Source organism: Miscanthus floridulus, unplaced genomic scaffold, assembly GCF_019320115.1.
Source record: "Miscanthus floridulus cultivar M001 unplaced genomic scaffold, ASM1932011v1 os_1819_2, whole genome shotgun sequence".
Taxonomy (NCBI): domain Eukaryota; kingdom Viridiplantae; phylum Streptophyta; class Magnoliopsida; order Poales; family Poaceae; genus Miscanthus; species Miscanthus floridulus.
Window position 1 is genome coordinate 30193 of NW_027097933.1, and position 21091 is coordinate 51283.

The following is a 21091-nucleotide window of genomic DNA, read 5'->3' on the forward strand; positions in this document are numbered from 1 at the left end:
AAGCCTATGGTACGTCTAGCGCAAACCATGCACCTATCTTGCACCGACAATAACACTGTCTCCAAACGGAATGAAGTGAGATTCCACATGACCCACGTCACCTAACCGACACCAACACTATCTCCAAACAGAAAGAAGCGATATTCCACATGACCTACGTCACCTAGGAGTTCCATCGGTTGCGTCCAAAATGATTTGTAAGCCTATGGTACATCTAGCGCAAACCATGCACCTATCTTGCACCAACACTAACACTGTCTGCAAACGGAATGAAGTGAGATTCCATGTGACCCACGTCACCTAGGAGTTCGATTGGGTGCGTCCAAAATGATTTCCGATCCAAAGGTACATTTGACGCAAACCGTGCACCTTTCTTGCATCAAGATTAGCACCATGTCTGAAAGGCCGAAACGAGCTTCCAGTTGAGCCTATGGTACGTCTACTGCAAACCATGCACCTATCTTGCACCGACATTAAAACTGTCTCCAAATGGAAAGAAGTGAGATTCCACATGACCCACATCACCTAGGAGTTCCATCGGGTGCGTCCAAAACGATTTCTGAGCCAATGGTACGTTCCACGCAAACCATGCACCTATCTTGCGTCAAGATTAGCACTATATCTAAAAGTCCGAAACGAGCTTCCACTTGAGCCTTGTCACCTAGTGGTACCATCGTGTGCGTACAAAACAATTTATAAGCCTATGGTATGTCTAGCGCCAACCATGCACCTATCTTGCACCGACACTAACACTATCTCCAAACGGAATGAAGTGAGATCCACATGACCCACGTCACCTAACCGACACCAACACTATCTCCAAACGAAAAGAAGCGATATTCCACATGACCTACGTCACCTAGGAGTTCCATCGGTTGTGTCCAAAATGATTTGTAAGCCTATGGTACATCTAGCGCAAACCATGCACCTATCTTGCACCAACACTAACACTGTCTCCAAACGGAATGAAGTGAGATTCCACATGACCCACGTCACTTAGGAGTTCCATCGGGTGCGTCCAAAATGATTTCTGATCCAATGGTACGTTTGACGCAAACCGTGCAGCTATCTTGCGTCAAGATTAGCACCATGTTCGAAAGGCCGAAACGAGCTTCCAGTTGAGCCTATGGTACGTCTAGCGCAAACCATGCACCTATCTTCCACATGACCCACGTCACCTATGGTACGTCTAGCGCAAACCATGCACCTATCTTCCACCGACACCAACACAGTCTCCAAATGGAAAGAAGTGAGATTCCACATGACCCACGTCACCTAGGAGTTGCATCGGGTGCGTCCAAAACGATTTGTAAGCCTATGGTACATCTAGCGCAAGCCATGCACCCATCTTGCACCGACACTAACACTGTCTCCAAATGGAATGAAGTGAGATTCCACATGACCCACGTCACCTAGGAGTTCCATCGGGTGCGTCCAAAACGATTTCTGAGCCAATGGTACGTTCCACGCAAACCATGCACCTATCTTGCGTCAAGATTAGCACTATATCTAAAAGTCCAAAACGAGCTTCCACTTGAGCCTTGTCACTTAGTGGTACCATCGAGTGCGTACAAAACAATTTATAAGCCTATGGTATGTCTAGCGCAAACCATGCACCTATCTTGCACCGACACTAACACTATCTCCAAACGGAATGAAGTGAGATTCCACATGACCCACGTCACCTAACCGACACCAACACTGTCTCCAAACAAAAAGAAGCGATATTCCACATGACCTACGTCACCTAGGAGTTCCATCGGTTGCGTCCAAAATGATTTGTAAGCCTATGGTACATCTAGCGCAAACCATGCACCTATCTTGCACCAACACTAACACTGTCTCCAAACGGAATGAAGTGAGATTCCACATGACCCACGTCACCTAGGAGTTCCATCGGGTGCGTCCAAAATGATTTCCGATCCAATGGTACGTTTGACGCAAACCGTGCGGCTATCTTGCGTCAAGATTAGCACCATGTCCGATAGGCCGAAACGAGATTCCAGTTGAGCCTATGGTACGTCTAGCGCAAACCATGCACCTATCTTCCACATGACCCACGTCACCTATGGTACGTCTAGCGCAAACCATGCACCTATCTTCCACCGACACCAACACAGTCTCCAAATGGAAAGAAGTGAGATTCCACATGACCCACGTCACCTAGGAGTTGCATCCGGTGCATCCAAAATGATTTGTAAGCCTATGGTACATCTAGCGCAACCCATGCACCCATCTTGCACCGACACTAACACTGTCTCCAAATGGAATGAAGTGAGATTCCACATGACCCATGTCACCTAACCGACACCAACATTGTCTCCAAACGGAAAGAAGCGAGATTCCACATGACCAACTTCACCTAGGAGTTCCATCGGGTGCATCCAAAATGATTTGTAAGCCTATGGTACATCTAACGCAAACCATGCACCTATCTTGCACCAACACTAACACTGTCTGCAAACGGAATGAAGTGAGATTCCACGTGACCCACGTCACCTAGGAGTTCCATTGGGTGCGTCCAAAATGATTTCTGATCCAAAGGTATGTTTGACACAAACCGTGCACCTTTCTTGCATCAAGATTTGCACCATGTCCGAAAGGTCGAAACGAGCTTCCAGTTAGCCTATGGTAGGTCTAGTGCAAACCATGCACTTATCTTGCACCGACATTAACACTGTCTCCAAATCGAAAGATGTGAGATTCCACATGACCCACATCACCTAGGAGTTCCATCGGGTGCGTCCAAAACGATTTCTGAGCCAATGGTACGTTCCATGCAAACCATGCACCTATCTTGCGTCAAGATTAGCACTATATCTAAAAGTCCAAAACAAGCTTCCACTTGAGCCTTGTCACCTAGTGGTACCATCGAGTGCGTACAAAACAATTTATAAGCCTATGGTACGTCTAGCACAAACCATGCACCTATCTTGCACCGACAATAACACTATCTCCAAACGGAATGAAGTGAGATTCCACAAGACCCACGTCACCTAACCGACACCAACACTATCTCCAAACAGAAAGAAGCGATATTCCACATGACCTACGTCACCTAGGAGTTCCATCGGTTGCGTCCAAAATGATTTGTAAGCCTATGGTACATCTAGCGCAAACCATGCACCTATCTTGCACCAACACTAACACTGTCTGCAAATGGAATGAAGTGAGATTCCACGTGACCCACGTCACCTAGGAGTTCCATTGGGTGCGTCCAAAATGATTTCCGATCCAAAGGTACATTTGACGCAAACCGTGCACCTTTCTTGCATCAAGATTAGCACCATGTCTGAAAGGCCGAAACGAGCTTCCAGTTGAGCCTATGGTACGTCTACTGCAAACCATGCACCTATCTTGCACCGACATTAAAACTGTCTCCAAATGGAAAGAAGTGAGATTCCACATGACCCACATCACCTAGGAGTTCCATCGGGTGCGTCCAAAACGATTTCTGAGCCAATGGTACGTTCCACGCAAACCATGCACCTATCTTGCGTCAAGATTAGCACTATATCTAAAAGTCCGAAACGAGCTTCCACTTGAGCCTTGTCACCTAGTGGTACCATCGTGTGCGTACAAAACAATTTATAAGCCTATGGTATGTCTAGCGCCAACCATGCACCTATCTTGCACCGACACTAACACTATCTCCAAACGGAATGAAGTGAGATCCACATGACCCACGTCACCTAACCGACACCAACACTATCTCCAAACGAAAAGAAGCGATATTCCACATGACCTACGTCACCTAGGAGTTCCATCGGTTGTGTCCAAAATGATTTGTAAGCCTATGGTACATCTAGCGCAAACCATGCACCTATCTTGCACCAACACTAACACTGTCTCCAAACGGAATGAAGTGAGATTCCACATGACCCACGTCACTTAGGAGTTCCATCGGGTGCGTCCAAAATGATTTCTGATCCAATGGTACGTTTGACGCAAACCGTGCAGCTATCTTGCGTCAAGATTAGCACCATGTTCGAAAGGCCGAAACGAGCTTCCAGTTGAGCCTATGGTACGTCTAGCGCAAACCATGCACCTATCTTCCACATGACCCACGTCACCTATGGTACGTCTAGCGCAAACCATGCACCTATCTTCCACCGACACCAACACAGTCTCCAAATGGAAAGAAGTGAGATTCCACATGACCCACGTCACCTAGGAGTTGCATCGGGTGCGTCCAAAACGATTTGTAAGCCTATGGTACATCTAGCGCAAGCCATGCACCCATCTTGCACCGACACTAACACTGTCTCCAAATGGAATGAAGTGAGATTCCACATGACCCACGTCACCTAGGAGTTCCATCGGGTGCGTCCAAAACGATTTCTGAGCCAATGGTACGTTCCACGCAAACCATGCACCTATCTTGCGTCAAGATTAGCACTATATCTAAAAGTCCAAAACGAGCTTCCACTTGAGCCTTGTCACTTAGTGGTACCATCGAGTGTGTACAAAACAATTTATAAGCCTATGGTATGTCTAGTGCAAACCATGCACCTATCTTGCACCGACACTAACACTATCTCCAAACGGAATGAAGTGAGATTCCACATGACCCACGTCACCTAACCGACACCAACACTGTCTCCAAACAAAAAGAAGCGATATTCCACATGACCTACGTCACCTAGGAGTTCCATCGGTTGCGTCCAAAATGATTTGTAAGCCTATGGTACATCTAGCGCAAACCATGCACCTATCTTGCACCAACACTAACACTGTCTCCAAACGGAATGAAGTGAGATTCCACATGACCCACGTCACCTAGGAGTTCCATCGGGTGCGTCCAAAATGATTTCCGATCCAATGGTACGTTTGACGCAAACCGTGCAGCTATCTTGCGTCATGATTAGCACCATGTCCGAAAGGCCGAAACGAGATTCCAGTTGAGCCTATGGTACGTCTAGCGCAAACCATGCACCTATCTTCCACATGACCCACGTCACCTATGGTACGTCTAGCGCAAACCATGCACCTATCTTCCACCGACACCAACACAGTCTCCAAATGGAAAGAAGTGAGATTCCACATGACCCACGTCACCTAGGAGTTGCATCGGGTGCATCCAAAATGATTTGTAAGCCTATGGTACATCTAGCGCAAGCCATGCACCCATCTTGCACCGACACTAACACTGTCTCCAAATGGAATGAAGTGAGATTCCACATGACCCATGTCACCTAACTGACACCAACACTGTCTCCAAACGGAAAGAAGCGAGATTCCACATGACCAACTTCACCTAGGAGTTCCATCGGGTGCATCCAAAATGATTTGTAAGCCTATGGTACATCTAACGCAAACCATGCACCTATCTTGCACCAACACTAACACTGTCTGCAAACGGAATGAAGTGAGATTCCACATGACCCATGTCACCTAGGAGTTCCATTGGGTGCGTCCAAAATGATTTCTGATCCAAAGGTATGTTTGACACAAACCGTGCACCTTTCTTGCATCAAGATTAGCACCATGTCCGAAAGGTCGAAACGAGCTTCCAGTTAGCCTATGGTAGGTCTAGTGCAAACCATGCACGTATCTTGCACCGACATTAACACTGTCTCCAAATGGAAAGATGTGAGATTCCACATGACCCACATCACCTAGGAGTTCCGTCGGGTGCGTCCAAAACGATTTCTGAGCCAATGGTACGTTCCACGCAAACCATGCACCTATCTTGCGTCAAGATTAGCACTATATCTAAAAGTCCAAAACAAGCTTCCACTTGAGCCTTGTCACCTAGTGGTACCATCGAGTGCGTACAAAACAATTTATAAGCCTATGGTACGTCTAGCCCAAACCATGCACCTATCTTGCTCCGACAATAACACTGTCTCCAAACGGAATGAAGTGAGATTCCACATGACCCACGTCACCTAACCGACACCAACACTATCTCCAAACAGAAAGAAGCGATATTCCACATGACCTACGTCACCTAGGAGTTCCATCGGTTGCGTCCAAAATGATTTGTAAGCCTATGGTACATCTAGCGCAAACCATGCACCTATCTTGCACCAACACTAACACTGTCTGCAAACGGAATGAAGTGAGATTCCATGTGACCCACGTCACCTAGGAGTTCCATTGGGTGCGTCCAAAATGATTTCCGATCCAAAGGTACATTTGACGCAAACCGTGCACCTTTCTTGCATCAAGATTAGCACCATGTCTGAAAGGCCGAAATGAGCTTCCAGTTGAGCCTATGGTACGTCTACTGCAAACCAAGCACCTATCTTGCACCGACATTAAAACTGTCTCCAAATGGAAAGAAGTGAGATTCCACATGACCCACATCACCTAGGAGTTCCATCGAGTGCGTCCAAAACGATTTCTGAGCCAATGGTATGTTCCACGCAAACCATGCACCTATCTTGCGTCAAGATTAGCACTATATCTAAAAGTCCGAAACGAGCTTCCACTTGAGCCTTGTCACCTAGTAGTACCATCGTGTGCGTACAAAACAATTTATAAGCCAATGGTATGTCTAGCGCAAACCATGCACCTATCTTGCACCGACACTAACACTATCTCCAAACGGAATGAAGTGAGATCCACATGACCCACGTCACCTAACCGACACCAACACTGTCTCCAAACGAAAAGAAGCGATATTCCACATGACCTATGTCACCTAGGAGTTCCATCGGTTGCGTCCAAAATGATTTGTAAGCCTATGATACATCTAGCGCAAACCATGCACCTATCTTGCACCAACACTAACACTGTCTCCAAACGGAATGAAGTGAGATTCCACATGACCCACGTCACCTAGGAGTTCCATCGGGTGCGTCCAAAATGATTTCCGATCCAATGGTACGTTTGACGCAAACCGTGCAGCTATCTTGCGTCAAGATTAGCACCATGTCCGAAAGGCCGAAACGAGCTTCCAGTTGAGCCTATGGTACGTCTAGCGCAAACCATGCACCTATCTTCCACATGACCCACGTCACCTATGGTACGTCTAGCGCAAACCAAGCACCTATCTTCCACCGACACCAACACAGTCTCCAAATGGAAAGAAGTGAGATTCCACATGACCCACGTCACCTAGGAGTTGCATCGGGTGCGTCCAAAACGATTTGTAAGCCTATGGTACATCTAGCGCAAGCTATGCACCCATCTTGCACCGACACTAACACTGTCTCCAAATGGAATGAAGTGAGATTCCACATGACCCACGTCACCTAGGAGTTCCATCGGGTGCGTCCAAAATGATTTCTGAGCCAATGGTACGTTCCATGGAAACCATGCACCTATCTTGCGTCAAGATTAGCACTATATCTAAAAGTCTGAAACGAGCTTCCACTTGAGCCCTGTCACCTAGTGGTACCATCGAGTGCGTACAAAACAATTTATAAGCCTATGGTATGTCTAGCGCAAACCATGCACCTATCTTGCACCGACACTAACACTATCTCCAAACGGAATGAAGTGAGATTCCACATGACCCACGTCACCTAACCGACACCAACACTGTCTCCAAACGAAAAGAAGCGATATTCCACATGACCTATGTCACCTAGGAGTTCCATCGGTTGCGTCCAAAATGATTTGTAAGCCTATGGTACATCTAGCGCAAACCATGCACCTATCTTGCACCAACACTAACACTGTCTCCAAACGGAATGAAGTGAGATTCCACATGACCCACGTCACCATGGAGTTCCATCAGGTGCGTCCAAAATGATTTTTGATCCAATGGTACGTTTGACGCAAACCGTGCAGCTATCTTGCGTCAAGGTTAGCACCATGTCCGAAAGACCGAAACGAGCTTCCAGTTGAGCCTATGGTACGTCTAGCGCAAACCATGCACCTATCTTCCACATGACCCACGTCACCTATGGTACGTCTAGCGCAAACCATGCACCTATCTTCCACCGACACCAACACAGTCTCCAAATGGAAAGAAGTGAGATTCCACATGACCCACGTCACCTAGGAGTTGCATCGGGTGCGTCCAAAACGATTTGTAAGCCTATGGTACATCTAGCGCAAGCCATGCACCCATCTTGCACCGACACTAACACTGTCTCCAAATGGAATGAAGTGAGATTCCACATGACCCACGTCACCTAGGAGTTCCATCGGGTGCGTCCAAAACGATTTCTGAGCCAATGGTACGTTCCACGCAAACCATGCACCTATCTTGCGTCAAGATTAGCACTATATCTAAAATTCTGAAACGAGCTTCCACTTGAGCCTTGTCACCTAGTGGTACCATCGAGTGCGTACAAAACAATTTATAAGCCTATGGTATGTCTAGTGCAAACCGTGCACCTATCTTGCACCGACACTAACACTATATCCAAATGGAATGAAGTGAGATTCCACATGACCCATGTCACCTAACCGACACCAACACTGTCTCCAAACGAAAAGAAGCGATATTCCACATGACCTACGTCACCTAGGAGTTCCATCGGTTGCGTCCAAAATGATTTGTAAGCCTATGGTACATCTAGCGTAAACCATGCACCTATCTTGCACCAACACTAACACTGTCTCCAAACGGAATGAAGTGAGATTCCACATGACCCACGTTACCTAGGAGTTCCATCGGGTGCGTCCAAAATGATTTCCGATCCAATGGTACGTTTGACGCAAACCGTGCAGCTATCTTGCGTCAAGATTAGCACCATGTCCAAAAGGCCGAAACGAGCTTCCAGTTGAGCCTATGGTAGGTCTACTGCAAACCATGCACCTATCTTGCACCGACATTAAAACTGTCTCCAAATGGAAAGAAGTGAGATTCCACATGACCCACATCACCTAGGAGTTCCATCGGGTGCGTCCAAAACGATTTCTGAGCCAATGGTACGTTCCACGCAAACCATGCACCTATCTTGCGTCAAGATTAGCACTATATCTAAAAGTCCGAAATGAGCTTCCACTTGAGCCCTGTCACCTAGTGGTACCATCGAGTGCGTACAAAACAATTTATAAGCCTATGGTATGTCTAGCGCAAACCATGCACCTATCTTGCACCGACACTAACACTATCTCCAAACGGAATGAAGTGAGATTCCACATGACCCACGTCACCTAACCAACACCAACACTGTCTCCAAACGAAAAGAAGCGATATTCCACAAGACCTACGTCACCTAGGAGTTCCATCGGTTGCGTCCAAAATGATTTGTAAGCCTATGGTACATCTAGCGCAAACCATGCACCTATATTGCACCAACACTAACACTGTCTCCAAACGGAATAAAGTGAGATTCCACATGACCCACGTCACCTAGGAGTTCCATCGGGTGCGTCCAAAATGATTTCCGATCCAATGGTACGTTTGACGCAAACCGTGCAGCTATCTTGCGTCAAGATTAGCACCATGTCCGAAAGGCCGAAACGAGCTTCCAGTTGAGCCTATGGTACGTCTAGCGCAAACCATGCACCTATGTTCCACATGACCCACGTCACCTATGGTACGTCTAGCGCAAACCATGCACCTATCTTCCACCGACACCAACACAGTCTCCAAACGGAAAGAAGTGAGATTCCACATGACCCACATCACCTAGGAGTTGCATCGGGTGCGTCCAAAACGATTTGTAAGCCTACGGTACATCTAGCGCAAGCCATGCACCCATCTTGCACCGACACTAACACTGTCTCCAAATGGAATGAAGTGAGATTCCACATGACCCACGTCACCTAGGAGTTCCATCGGGTGCGTCCAAAACGATTTCTGAGCCAATGGTACGTTCCACGCAAACCATGCACCTATCTTGCGTCAAGATTAGCACTATATCTAAAAGTCTGAAACGAGCTTCCACTTGAGCCTTGTCACCTAGTGGTACCATCGAGTGCATACAAAACAATTTATAAGCCTATGGTATGTCTAGCGCAAACCATGCACCTATCTTGCACCGACACTAACACTATATCCAAACAGAATGAAGTGAGATTCCACATGACCCACGTCACCTAACCGACACCAACACTATCTCCAAACGAAAAGAAGCGATATTCCACAGGACCTACGTCACCTAGGAGTTCCATCGGTTGCGTCCAAAATGATTTGTAAGCCTATGGTACATCTAGCGCAAACCATGCACCTATCTTGCTCCAACACTAACACTGTCTCCAAATGGAATGTAGTGAGATTCCACATGACCCACGTCACCTAGGAGTTCCATCGGGTGCGTCCAAAATGATTTCCGATCCAATGGTACGTTTGACGCAAACCGTGCAGCTGTCTTGCGTCAAGATTAGCACCATGTCCGAAAAGGCCGAAACGAGCTTCCAGTTGAGCCTATGGTACGTCTAGCGCAAACCATGCACCTATCTTCCACATGACCCACGTCACCTATGGTACGTCTAGCGCAAACCATGCACCTATCTTCCACCGACACCAACACAGTCTCCAAATGGAAAGAAGTGAGATTCCACATGACCCACGTCACCTAGGAGTTGCATCGGGTGCGTCCAAAACGATTTGTAAGCCTATGGTACATCTAGCACAAGCCATGCACCCATCTTGCACCGACACTAACACTGTCTCCAAATGGAATGAAGTGAGATTCCACAAGATCCATGTCACCTAACCGACACCAACACTATCTCCAAACGGAAAGAAGCGAGATTCCACATGACCAACTTCACCTAGGAGTTCCATCGGGTGCATCCAAAACGATTTGTAAGCCTATGGTACATCTAACGCAAACCATGCACCTATCTTGCACCAACACTAACACTGTCTGCAAACGGAATGAAGTGAGATTCTAGGTGACCCACGTCACCTAGGAGTTCCATTGGGTGCGTCCAAAATGATTTCTGATCCAAAGGTATGTTTGACACAAACCGTGCACCTTTCTTGCATCAAGATTAGCACCATGTCCGAAAGGCCGAAACGAGCTTCCAGTTAGCCTATGGTAGGTCTAGTGCAAACCATGCACGTATCTTGCACCGACATTAACACTGTCTCCAAATGGAAAGATGTGAGATTCCACATGACCCACATCACCTAGGAGTTCCATCGGGTGTGTCCAAAACGATTTCTGAGCCAATGGTACGTTCCACGCAAACCATGCACCTATCTTGCGTCAAGATTGGCACTATATCTAAAAGTCCAAAACAAGCTTCCACTTGAGCCTTGTCACCTAGTGGTACCATCGAGTGCGTACAAAACAATTTATAAGCCTATGCTACGTCTAGCGCAAACCATGCACCTATCTTGCACCGACAATAACACTGTCTCCAAACAGAATGAAGTGAGATTCCACATGACCCACGTCACCTAACCGACACCAACACTATCTCCAAACGGAAAGAAGCGATATTCCACATGACCTACGTCACCTAGGAGTTCCATCGGTTGCGTCCAAAATGATTTGTAAGCCTATGGTACATCTAGCGCAAACCATGCACCTATCTTGCACCAACACTAACACTATCGGCAAACAGAATGAAGTGAGATTCCACGTGACCCACGTCACCTAGGAGTTCCATTGGGTGCGTCCAAAATGATTTCCGATCCAAAGGTACATTTGATGCAAACCGTGCACCTTTCTTGCATCAAGATTTGCACCATGTCTGAAAGGCCAAAACGAGCTTCCAGTTGATCCTATGGTACGTCTACTGCAAACCATGCACCTATTTTGCACCGACATTAAAACTATCTCCAAATGGAAAGAAGTGAGATTCCACATGACCCACATCACCTAGGAGTTCCATCGGGTGCGTCCAAAACGATTTCTGAGCCAATGGTACGTTCCACGCAAACCATGCACCTATCTTGCGTCAAGATTAGCACTATATCTAAAAGTCCGAAACGAGTTTCCACTTGAGCCTCGTCACCTAGTGGTACCATCGAGTGCGTACAATACAATTTATAAGCCTATGGTATGTCTAGCGCAAGCCATGCACCCATCTTGCACCGATACTAACACTGTCTCCAAATGGAATGAAGTGAGATTCCACATGACCCACGTGACCTAACCGACACCAACACTGTCTCCAAACGGAAAGAAGCGAGATTCCACATGACCCACGTCACCTAGGAGTTCCATCGGTTGCGTCCAAAATGATTTGTAAGCCTATGGTACATCTAGCGCAAACCATGCACCTATCTTGCACCAACACTAACACTGTCTCCAAATGGACTGAAGTGAGATTCCACATGACCCACGTCACCTAGGAGTTCCATCGGGTGCGTCCAAAATGATTTCTGATCCAATGGTACGTTTGACGCAAACCGTGCACCTTTCTTGCGTCAAGATTAGCACCATGTCCGAAAGGCTGAAACGAGCTTCCAGTTGAGCCTATGGTACGTCTAGCGCAAACCATGCACCTATCTTCCACATGACCCACGTCACCTATGGTACGTCTAGCGCAAACCATGCACCTATCTTGCACTGACACCAACATAGTCTCCAAATGGAAAGAAGTGAGATTCCACATGACCCACGTCACCTAGGAGTTGCATCGGGTGCGTCCAAAACGATTTGTAAGCCAATGGTACATCTATCGCAAGCCATGCTCCCATCTTGCACCGACACTAACACTGTCTCCAAATGGAATGAAGTGAGATTCCACATGACCCACGTCACCTAACCAACACACATGACCCACGTCACCTAGGAGTTCCATCGGGTGCGTCCAAAATGATTTCTGATCCAATGGTACGTTTGACGCAAACCGTTCACCTTTCTTGCGTCAAGATTAGCACCATGTTCGAAAGGCTGAAACGAGCTTCCAGTTGAGCCTATGGTACGTCTAGCGCAAACCATGCACCTATCTTCCACTTGACCCACGTCACCTATGGTACGTCTAGCGCAAACCATGCACCTATCTTGCACTGACACCAACATAGTCTCCAAATGGAAAGAAGTGAGATTCCACATGACCCACGTCACCTAGGAGTTGCATCGGGTGCGTCCAAAACGATTTGTAAGCCAATGGTACATCTAGCGCAAGCCATGCTCCCATCTTGCACCGACACTAACACTGTCTCCAAATGGAATGAAGTGAGATTCCACATGACCCACGTCACCTAACCAACACCAACACTGTCTCCAAATGGAAAGAAGCAAGATTCCACATGACCCACGCCACCTAGGAGTTCCATCGGGTGCGTCCAAAATGATTTATAAGCCTATGGTACATCTAGCGCTAACCATGCACCCATCTTGCACCGACACTAACACTATCTCCAAACGGAATGAAGTGAGATTCCACATGACCCACGTCACCTAGGAGTTCCATCGGCTGCGTCCAAAATGATTTCCGATCCAATGGTACGTTACACGCAAACCGTGCTCCTATCTTGCGTCAAGATTTGCACTATATCTGAAAGGCCGAAACGAGCTTCCACTTGAGCCTCGTCACCTAGTGGTACCATCGAGCGCATGCAAAACAATTTATAACCCTATGGTACGTCTAGCGCAAACCATGCACCAATCTTGCACCGACACCAACACAGTCTCCAAATGGAAAGAAGTGAGATTCCACTTGACCCACGTCACCTAGGAGTTCCATCGGGTGCGTCCAAAATGATTTGTAAGCCAATGGTACATCTAGCGCAAGCCATGCACCCATCTTGCACTGACACTAACACTATCTCCAAATGGAATGAAGTTAGATTCCACATGACCCACGTCACCTATCGTACGTCTAGCGCAAACCATGCACCTATCTTGCACCGACACCAACACTGTCTCCAAATGGAAAGAAGCGAGATTCCACATGACCCACGTCACCTAGTGGTACCGTCGAGCACGTGCAAAACGATTTATAAGCCTATGGTACATCTAGCGCAAACCATACACCTATCTTGCACCGACACCAACAAAGTCTCCAAATGGAAAGAAGTGAGATTCCTCATGACCCACGTGACCTAGGAGTTCCATCGGGTGCATCCAAAACGATTTTAAGCCTATGGTACATCTAGCGCAAGCCAGGCACCCATCTTGCACCGACACTAACACTGTCTCCAAACAGAATGAAGTGAGATTCCACAAGACCCACGTCACCTAACCGACACCAACACTATCTCCAAATGGAAAGAAGCGAGATTCCACATGATCCACGTCACCTAGGAGTTCCATCGGGTGTGTCCAAAATGATTTGTAAGCCTATGGTACATCTAGCGCAAACAATGCACCCATCTTGCACCGACACTAACACTGTCTCCAAACGGAATGAAGTGAGATTCCACAAGACCCACGTCACCTAACCGACACCAACACTGATGAGGACATCAACCCCGACACGGGAATGGCTACTCCAACTGAACCAGAACAGGCGCCACCGGGACCACTCACTCGAGCTCGTGCACGTGAATTAAACTTCGTGATGATTTTGAAGAATGAAGGACCAGAAGTTTCCTAAGTGCATGCGCCATCTATGCTCATGATGAACCTGCCCAGAATAATGTCTAGGTGCTGCGCCACCTATGTGTTTTTAGTTTTGTCAAGAAATAACCAGGAAGGTGCTGCGCCACCTAAATCAGGAAAGGGGATCAAGGAGATGGTGTGTGGCTGTTTGGGCGCCTATTCCCTACCTTGTGGGCAGGCTGGGTGTCCTCCTTCCTCCCTCCTCCCCCTATTTAGCTAGGGGCTGCGCCCCCTCTTTGGCTTGGGTTTTGTTTTGCTTAAGTTAGCCATGGCTACTTACCGAAGCTTCGTCTTCGTGTAATTCAGAACCCCACCTTCGAGTAATATTCAGGGTTGCTCGCCTCAAATTCTTGCTTGTTCTTCGATTGCCAGCAGGAATTGATCTTCGTGGTCAGGTTGATCTAGCACCAGCAAGGTCAATAACCATCGGGAGTTGGTTCAGCGATTGCTAAGGCGCCACGGACTTGTTCGTCGTAGTCGGATCGCGAGGGTCGACACCCACCAAATCGTAGTTATCCTCCACTCACCGAAGGATCGGGCACTCCAGCTCTATCAAGTGGTATCAAAATTCAGGTTGATCGGTGAGTTTTATCGAGTTTATCCTTTAGCTTCGCAGTTTGTTCATCATCCTATCGTCCACAAAACCAAACAACACTCAGGTTCGACCTTTGTCCTAGCACCTTTTGAGCCTTGCACATTTCATTCAGTAATTTGCGTTGTTGAATTTGTGTGCTTTCGCGTCAATAGTTGCTGGTCACTTTGTGTTCATCGCCGTTGTTTTCACCGTCTTTTCTGTCCACCACCACCATGCCGCTCTTTTCACCATTTTTCCCCTCCCTGTTGCGCCCCCCTGCCACGTTTTGGAAAGTTTGCCTCGGTTCGGTTACGGCAAGTTTTGTTGTGCGCCAAAGGGAAAGTATCCAGAAAAGAAAAAAAGGCAAGGTGCCAATCTATTCAAAACAAAAAAAGGCAAGGTGCCAATATATTAAACAAAAAACGAAAAAGAAGGAAAGGAAAAGCCGCACCATACAAGGCAACAGAATTACAATTGGGGGGCAGGTCTTTTCCCCTGTTGGGCGCCACCCCCTTTCCCTGTTTTGGGATTTGGTGCAATATTCTTCCTTATTTCAGATTGTCAAGTTTTGGAAAGAAGAATTCTGGCTATTGTGAGCCACCCTGATTTGGGCGCTGGTCTTCCTCTCTGGACAGGAACACACCAGGGTGTCTCCCCCCATGGGCGCCACCACCTTTGCTGCCTTTGCACGTTTCCACTTGTTTCTAGCAACATAGCGACGTGTTTAACACTATTATTCAACCTTGCATTGCTGTTTGATTGTGCTAACCCTTGCAATTGAGTGCAGCCTTCCCAGAACTCCACAAATTTTCTACAGCGATCAAGCTCTGTGTCCTCTGGCAATCGCTCCATTCAATCTTTGGAAGGTTGTACCGCTGGTTGCAAGTCACCCCTGCGAGCTTGGTAAGAACGGGTAAGAGTTTGATAACAGCTTTAGTTTGAGTGCCTTGATCAGCACCATATCCTATAGGCTTTAGGGCACATACTTGTTTTCGTGTTCGTTGTTTTTCCACTAACAATGACAGGGGAGCCAGCTGATCAGGACGCCATGCCTCAGTCCCCACGCACTAAAGGCATTATTCACCACTTCAATCGCAAGATGAACGAGCATGTGGAGGGCTTGGCAGAGGAGATTAGGATTGCCAATGAGCAAGTGGGTCAATTTCAGGATGCTCAAATGGCCACAAATGCTATGCTCACGGAGATGCAGCAAGCACAAGCTGCCCACGCCACCAGCCATGCCACGCTCACTACACGCCTTGATGAGTTGGTACAACAACTTGCTGATCAACGTGCGGAATTTGATTATGGTGGCGATACCGAGATCGACGACCTGGACCGCCATGGAGGGCGCCATCGCAACCGCCGTGGTGAGCGCGTGGTACGTAATCGAAACGACTCATTTACTAAGATTAAGTTCACGATTCCTTCATTTAATGGCAAATATGATCCGGGTGCGTATCTTGATTGGGAACTTGCGGTAGATCAGAAATTTCATTGTCATGATGTTCCTGCACAATATCAAGTTAGGGCTGCTACTAGTGAGTTTACAGATTTCGCATCCATTTGGTGGCGTGAGCATCGCAGCAAACACCCTAATAACATTCCCACAACTTGGGAGCAATTAAAAACTGTCATGCGACACCGATTTGTTCCTTCCTATTATGCACGAGACTTGCTTAATAAAATGCAGCGTTTTCAGCAAGGAACCAAATCTGTAGAAGAGTATTATCAGGAGTTGCAAACCGGCATGATTCGTTGTGGTTTAGTTGAGACTAATGATGCTGCGATGGCACGATTTTGTGGTGGTTTGAACCGTGAAATTCAGGATATTCTTGATTATAAGCACTATGATGATATTACTACTTTGTTTGCATTTGCTTGCAAAGCTGAACATGAAGTGCAGGGACGACGAGCAAGGACCCATTCTAACTCTTTTGCAGGTCGCACTACTTTGACCCCTTCAGCCCCTACGGCGCCCTCCCCACATAGCAGTATGTCACGTGACAAGGCAGCAGCTCCACCTCCAGCGGCCCTTTCAGCTAATAAGGGCGCCTCCTCTTCCACTAGCCGCACAAAGGACATTCAATGCCATCGTTGCAAAGGTTATGGGCATGTGATACGGGACTGCCCCAACAAGCGTACGTTGATTATACGTGACGATGGTGAGTATTCTTCCGCTAGTGATTCCGATGAAACTATATATGCTATGCTTGCTGCTGAAGTTTCAGGACATGCGGAAGAACACGTGGCTGCCACTGACGCTGACAAGTATGAGAGTCTTGTTGTGCAGCGAGTCCTCAGTACACAGGTTGCACAGCCTGAGCAGAACCAGCACCACACTTTGTTCCACACCAAAGGCGTTGTGCAAGAACGATCCATTCGCATCATCATTGACGGCGGTAGTTGCAACAATTTGGCAAGTTCAGATCTGGTGGAGAAGTTGTCTCTCCAAACGCGTCCACATCCACATCCCTACCACATTCAATGGCTCAACCAGGGTGGCAAACTCAAGGTAACACGCTCGGTACGTGTTCACTTCTCCATGGGATCTTATTCTGATTATACTGATTGCGATGTTGTTCCTATGGAGGCATGTTCGTTGTTGCTTGGTAGGCCCTGGCAATATGATACTGATTGTTTACATCATGGTCGCACAAATCATTATTCATTACTGTTTAAGGGCAAGAAAATTATTCTTCATCCAATGACCCCTGAACAGATTGTGAAAGATGACATTGCTCGGGCTACTAAAGCATTAAAACAATGCCAACAACAACCAGCCACGTCTAAAGAGATTAAGCTACATGCTCCTGTTTTACTTGCTACACGTGCTGATTTTGATGAACTACATGTTGCTAATATGCCTTGCTATGCGCTTGTATGTTCTCATGTGCTGGTTTCACTCGATGATGCACCATCTTTGGATATACCCCCTGCTGTTACTAAGCTTTTGCAGGACTTTGCCGATGTGTTTCCGAAGGAATTACCGCCAGGTCTTCCTCCCATTTGTGGCATTGAGCACCAGATCGACCTCATCCCGGGCGCCCAGCTTCCCAACCGCGCCCCGTACCGTACCAATCCCGATGAGACAAAGGAGATTCAGCGCCAAGTCCAAGCGCTACTTGATAAGGGCTACATTCGTGAGTCTCTTAGCCCTTGCTCTGTTCCTGTACTACTTGTCCCAAAGAAAGATGGTACCTGGCGCATGTGTGTAGATTGTCGAGCGATTAACAATATCACAATTCGTTATCGTTATCCTATACCTCGCCTTGATGATATGCTTGACGAGCTTAGCGGTGCTGTTATATTCTCCAAGGTAGATTTGTGTAGCGGGTACCATCAGATTCGGATGAAACTTGGGGATGAATGGAAAACGGCTTTTCAAACAAAATTTGGCTTATATGAATGGTTAGTTATGCCGTTTGGATTGACTAATGCTCCCAGCACATTTATGCGCTTAATGAATGAAGTTTTGAGGCCTTTCATAGGATTGTTTGTGGTTGTTTATTTTGATGTTTACAGCAAGTCTACGAAAGAGCATTTGGAACATTTGCATGCTGTTTTTGATGCTTTGCGCGCTGCCCGCTTGTTTGGTAACTTGGACAAGTGCGACTTCTGCACACAACGTGTTTCGTTTCTTGGCTATGTTGTTACTCCGCAGGGCATTGAAGTGGACAGCAGCAAGATTGACGGCATCCAGAGCTGGCCCATGCCGACGACGGTTACGCAGATTCGGAGTTTTCTTGGGCTTGCAGGTTTCTATCGACGGTTCGTGCGTGACTTCAGCTCCATTGCCGCCCCGTTGCATGAACTCACCAAGAAGGGCGTTCCTTTCTCCTGGGGTGCGGCACAGGACGAGGCATTCACCATTCTAAAAGATAAGTTGACACATGCCCCCTTACTACAGCTACCTGATTTCAATAAGATGTTTGAACTTGAATGCGATGCTAGTGGTATTGGCTTAGGCGGTGTTTTGCTGCAAGAGGGCAAGCCAGTTGCTTACTTTAGTGAAAAATTAAGCGGTGCTAGTCTGAATTATTCAACTTATGATAAGGAGCTTTTTGCTTTGGTTCGCACACTTCAAACATGGCAGCACTATCTTTGGCCTCGCGAATTTATAATTCATTCTGATCATGAGGCATTAAAACATATTCGTAGCCAAACTAATCTGAACCATCGGCATGCTAAGTGGGTCAAATTCATAGTCTTTTCCTTACATCATCAAACACAAGAACGGGAAAGACAACATTATTGCTGATGCTTTGTCGTGTAGATACACCATGCTGATCCAGTTAGACTTTAAAATTTTTGGTTTACAAACTGTGAAAGAACAATACGCCGATGATCCTAGCTTTAAGGACATCATGCTGCATTGCAAGGATGGTAAACCATGGGGTAAATTCCATGTAACCGATGGGTTTTTGTTCCGTGCTAACAAGCTATGTATTCCCGCAAGCTCGGTTCATCTTTTACTGTTGCAGGAAGCGCATGGTGGCGGCCTCATGGGACACTTTGGCGTTTACAAGACACAAGAGATTTTGGCCGCGCACTTCTTTTGGCCCCAGATGCGCCACAACGTGGAGCGTTTTGTTGCACGCTGCACCACGTGCCAGAAAGCTAAGTCACACCTGAACAACCACGGTTTGTATATGCCGTTACCTGTCCCTACTTCTCCTTGGCTAGATATTTCTATGGATTTTGTTTTGGGCTTACCTCGAACTAAGAAGGAGAGGGATAGTATCTTTGTGGTTGTTGATCGATTCTCTAAAATGGCTCACTTCATACCATGTCATAAAACTGATGATGCTAGCAGCGTTGCTGAGTTGTTCTTTCGCGAGATTATTCGTTGACATGGTGTTCCAAATACAATAGTCTCAGATCGCGATGCTAAGTTCCTAAGTCATTTTTGGAGATCTCTTTGGAATAAACTAGGAACTAAATTGCTTTTCAGCACCACTTGTCACCCACAAACAGATGGGCAAACTGAGGTTGTGAACAGAACCTTATCTACCATGCTTAGGGCTGTGTTAGACAAGAATCTAAAACTTTGGGAGGATTGTTTGCCCCATGTCGAGTTTGCTTACAATCATGCTACACATTCCTCCACGAAAATGTGCCCTTTTCAGGTTGTCTATGGTTACATTCCACGGGCGCCAATTGACTTGCTGTCCTTTGACCCTATGGACGCCCCACATGTCGATGCTGTTGCATGTGTTAAACAAATGTTGGACATCCATGAGCAAACACAGCAGAACATTGCGCACACTAATGCTAAAAATCAGGCTGTTGGTAGTAAAGGACGTAAACTTGTTACTTTTGAACCTGGTGACTTGGTTTAGTTGCATTTGCGCAAGGATCGCTTTCCTAGTTTACACAGGTCTAAGCTGATGCCCCGTGCTGCTGGTCCCTTCAAGGTGTTAAAGAAAATCAATGATAATGCTTATATACTTGACCTGCCTGCAGACTATAGTGTTTCCTCTAGTTTTAATGTTGCAGATTTGAAACCATATGCGGGCGAGGCTGAGGAGCTGCCATCGAGGACGACTTCGATTCAAGAAGGGGAGGATGATGAGGACATCAACCCCGACACGGGAATGGCTACTCCAACTGAACCAGCACAGGCGCCACCAGGACCACTCACTCGAGCTCATGCACGTGAATTAAACTTCGTGATGATTTTGAAGAATGAAGGACCAGAAGTTTCCTAAGTGCATGCGCCATCTATGCTCATGATGAACCTGCCCAGAATAATGTCTAGGTGCTGCGCCACCTATGTGTTTTTAGTTTTGTCAAGAAATAACCAGGAAGGTGCTGCGCCACCTAAATCAGGAAAGGGGATCAAGGAGATGGTGTGTGGCTGTTTGGGCGCCTATTCCCTGCCTTGTGGGCAAGCTGGGCGTCCTCCTTCCTCCCTCCTCCCCCTATTTAGCCAGGGGCTGCGCCCCCTCTTTGGCTTGGGTTTTGTTTTGCTTAAGTTAGCCATTGCTACTTACCGAAGCTTCGTCTTCGTGTAATTCAGAACCCCACCTTCGAGTAATATTCAGGGTTGCTCGCCTTAAATTCTTGCTTGTTCTTCGATTGCCAGCAGGAATTGATCTTCGTGATCAGGTTGATCTAGCACCAGCAAGGTCAATAACCATCGGGAGTTGGTTCAGCG

General features: G+C 47.1%; 1 protein-coding gene across 1 annotated transcript; it reads left to right on the forward strand.

Annotated features, from left to right (window-relative positions):
• Positions 1-15949: 15949 nt before the first annotated feature.
• LOC136534337 (uncharacterized) lies at positions 15950-20642 on the forward strand. Its single transcript, XM_066526793.1, has 5 exons — positions 15950-16312; positions 16625-18861; positions 19208-19340; positions 19416-19575; positions 20431-20642. Exons 1-5 carry the CDS (start codon positions 15950-15952, stop codon positions 20640-20642), a joined length of 3105 nt encoding a protein of 1034 aa, XP_066382890.1.
• The last annotated feature ends 449 nt before the right edge of the window (positions 20643-21091 follow it).

Coding starts and splice junctions, on each gene's coding strand:
- LOC136534337 (XM_066526793.1), top strand. CDS start 15,950: ATGACAGGGGAGCCAGCTGATCAGGACGCCATGCCTCAGTCCCCACGC. Junction 16,313..16,624: donor ACCGCCGTGGTGAGCGCGTG/GTACGTAATCGA, acceptor AATAAAATGCAG/CGTTTTCAGCAAGGAACCAA. Junction 18,862..19,207: donor CTACCTGATTTCAATAAGAT/GTTTGAACTTGA, acceptor TTTGTCGTGTAG/ATACACCATGCTGATCCAGT.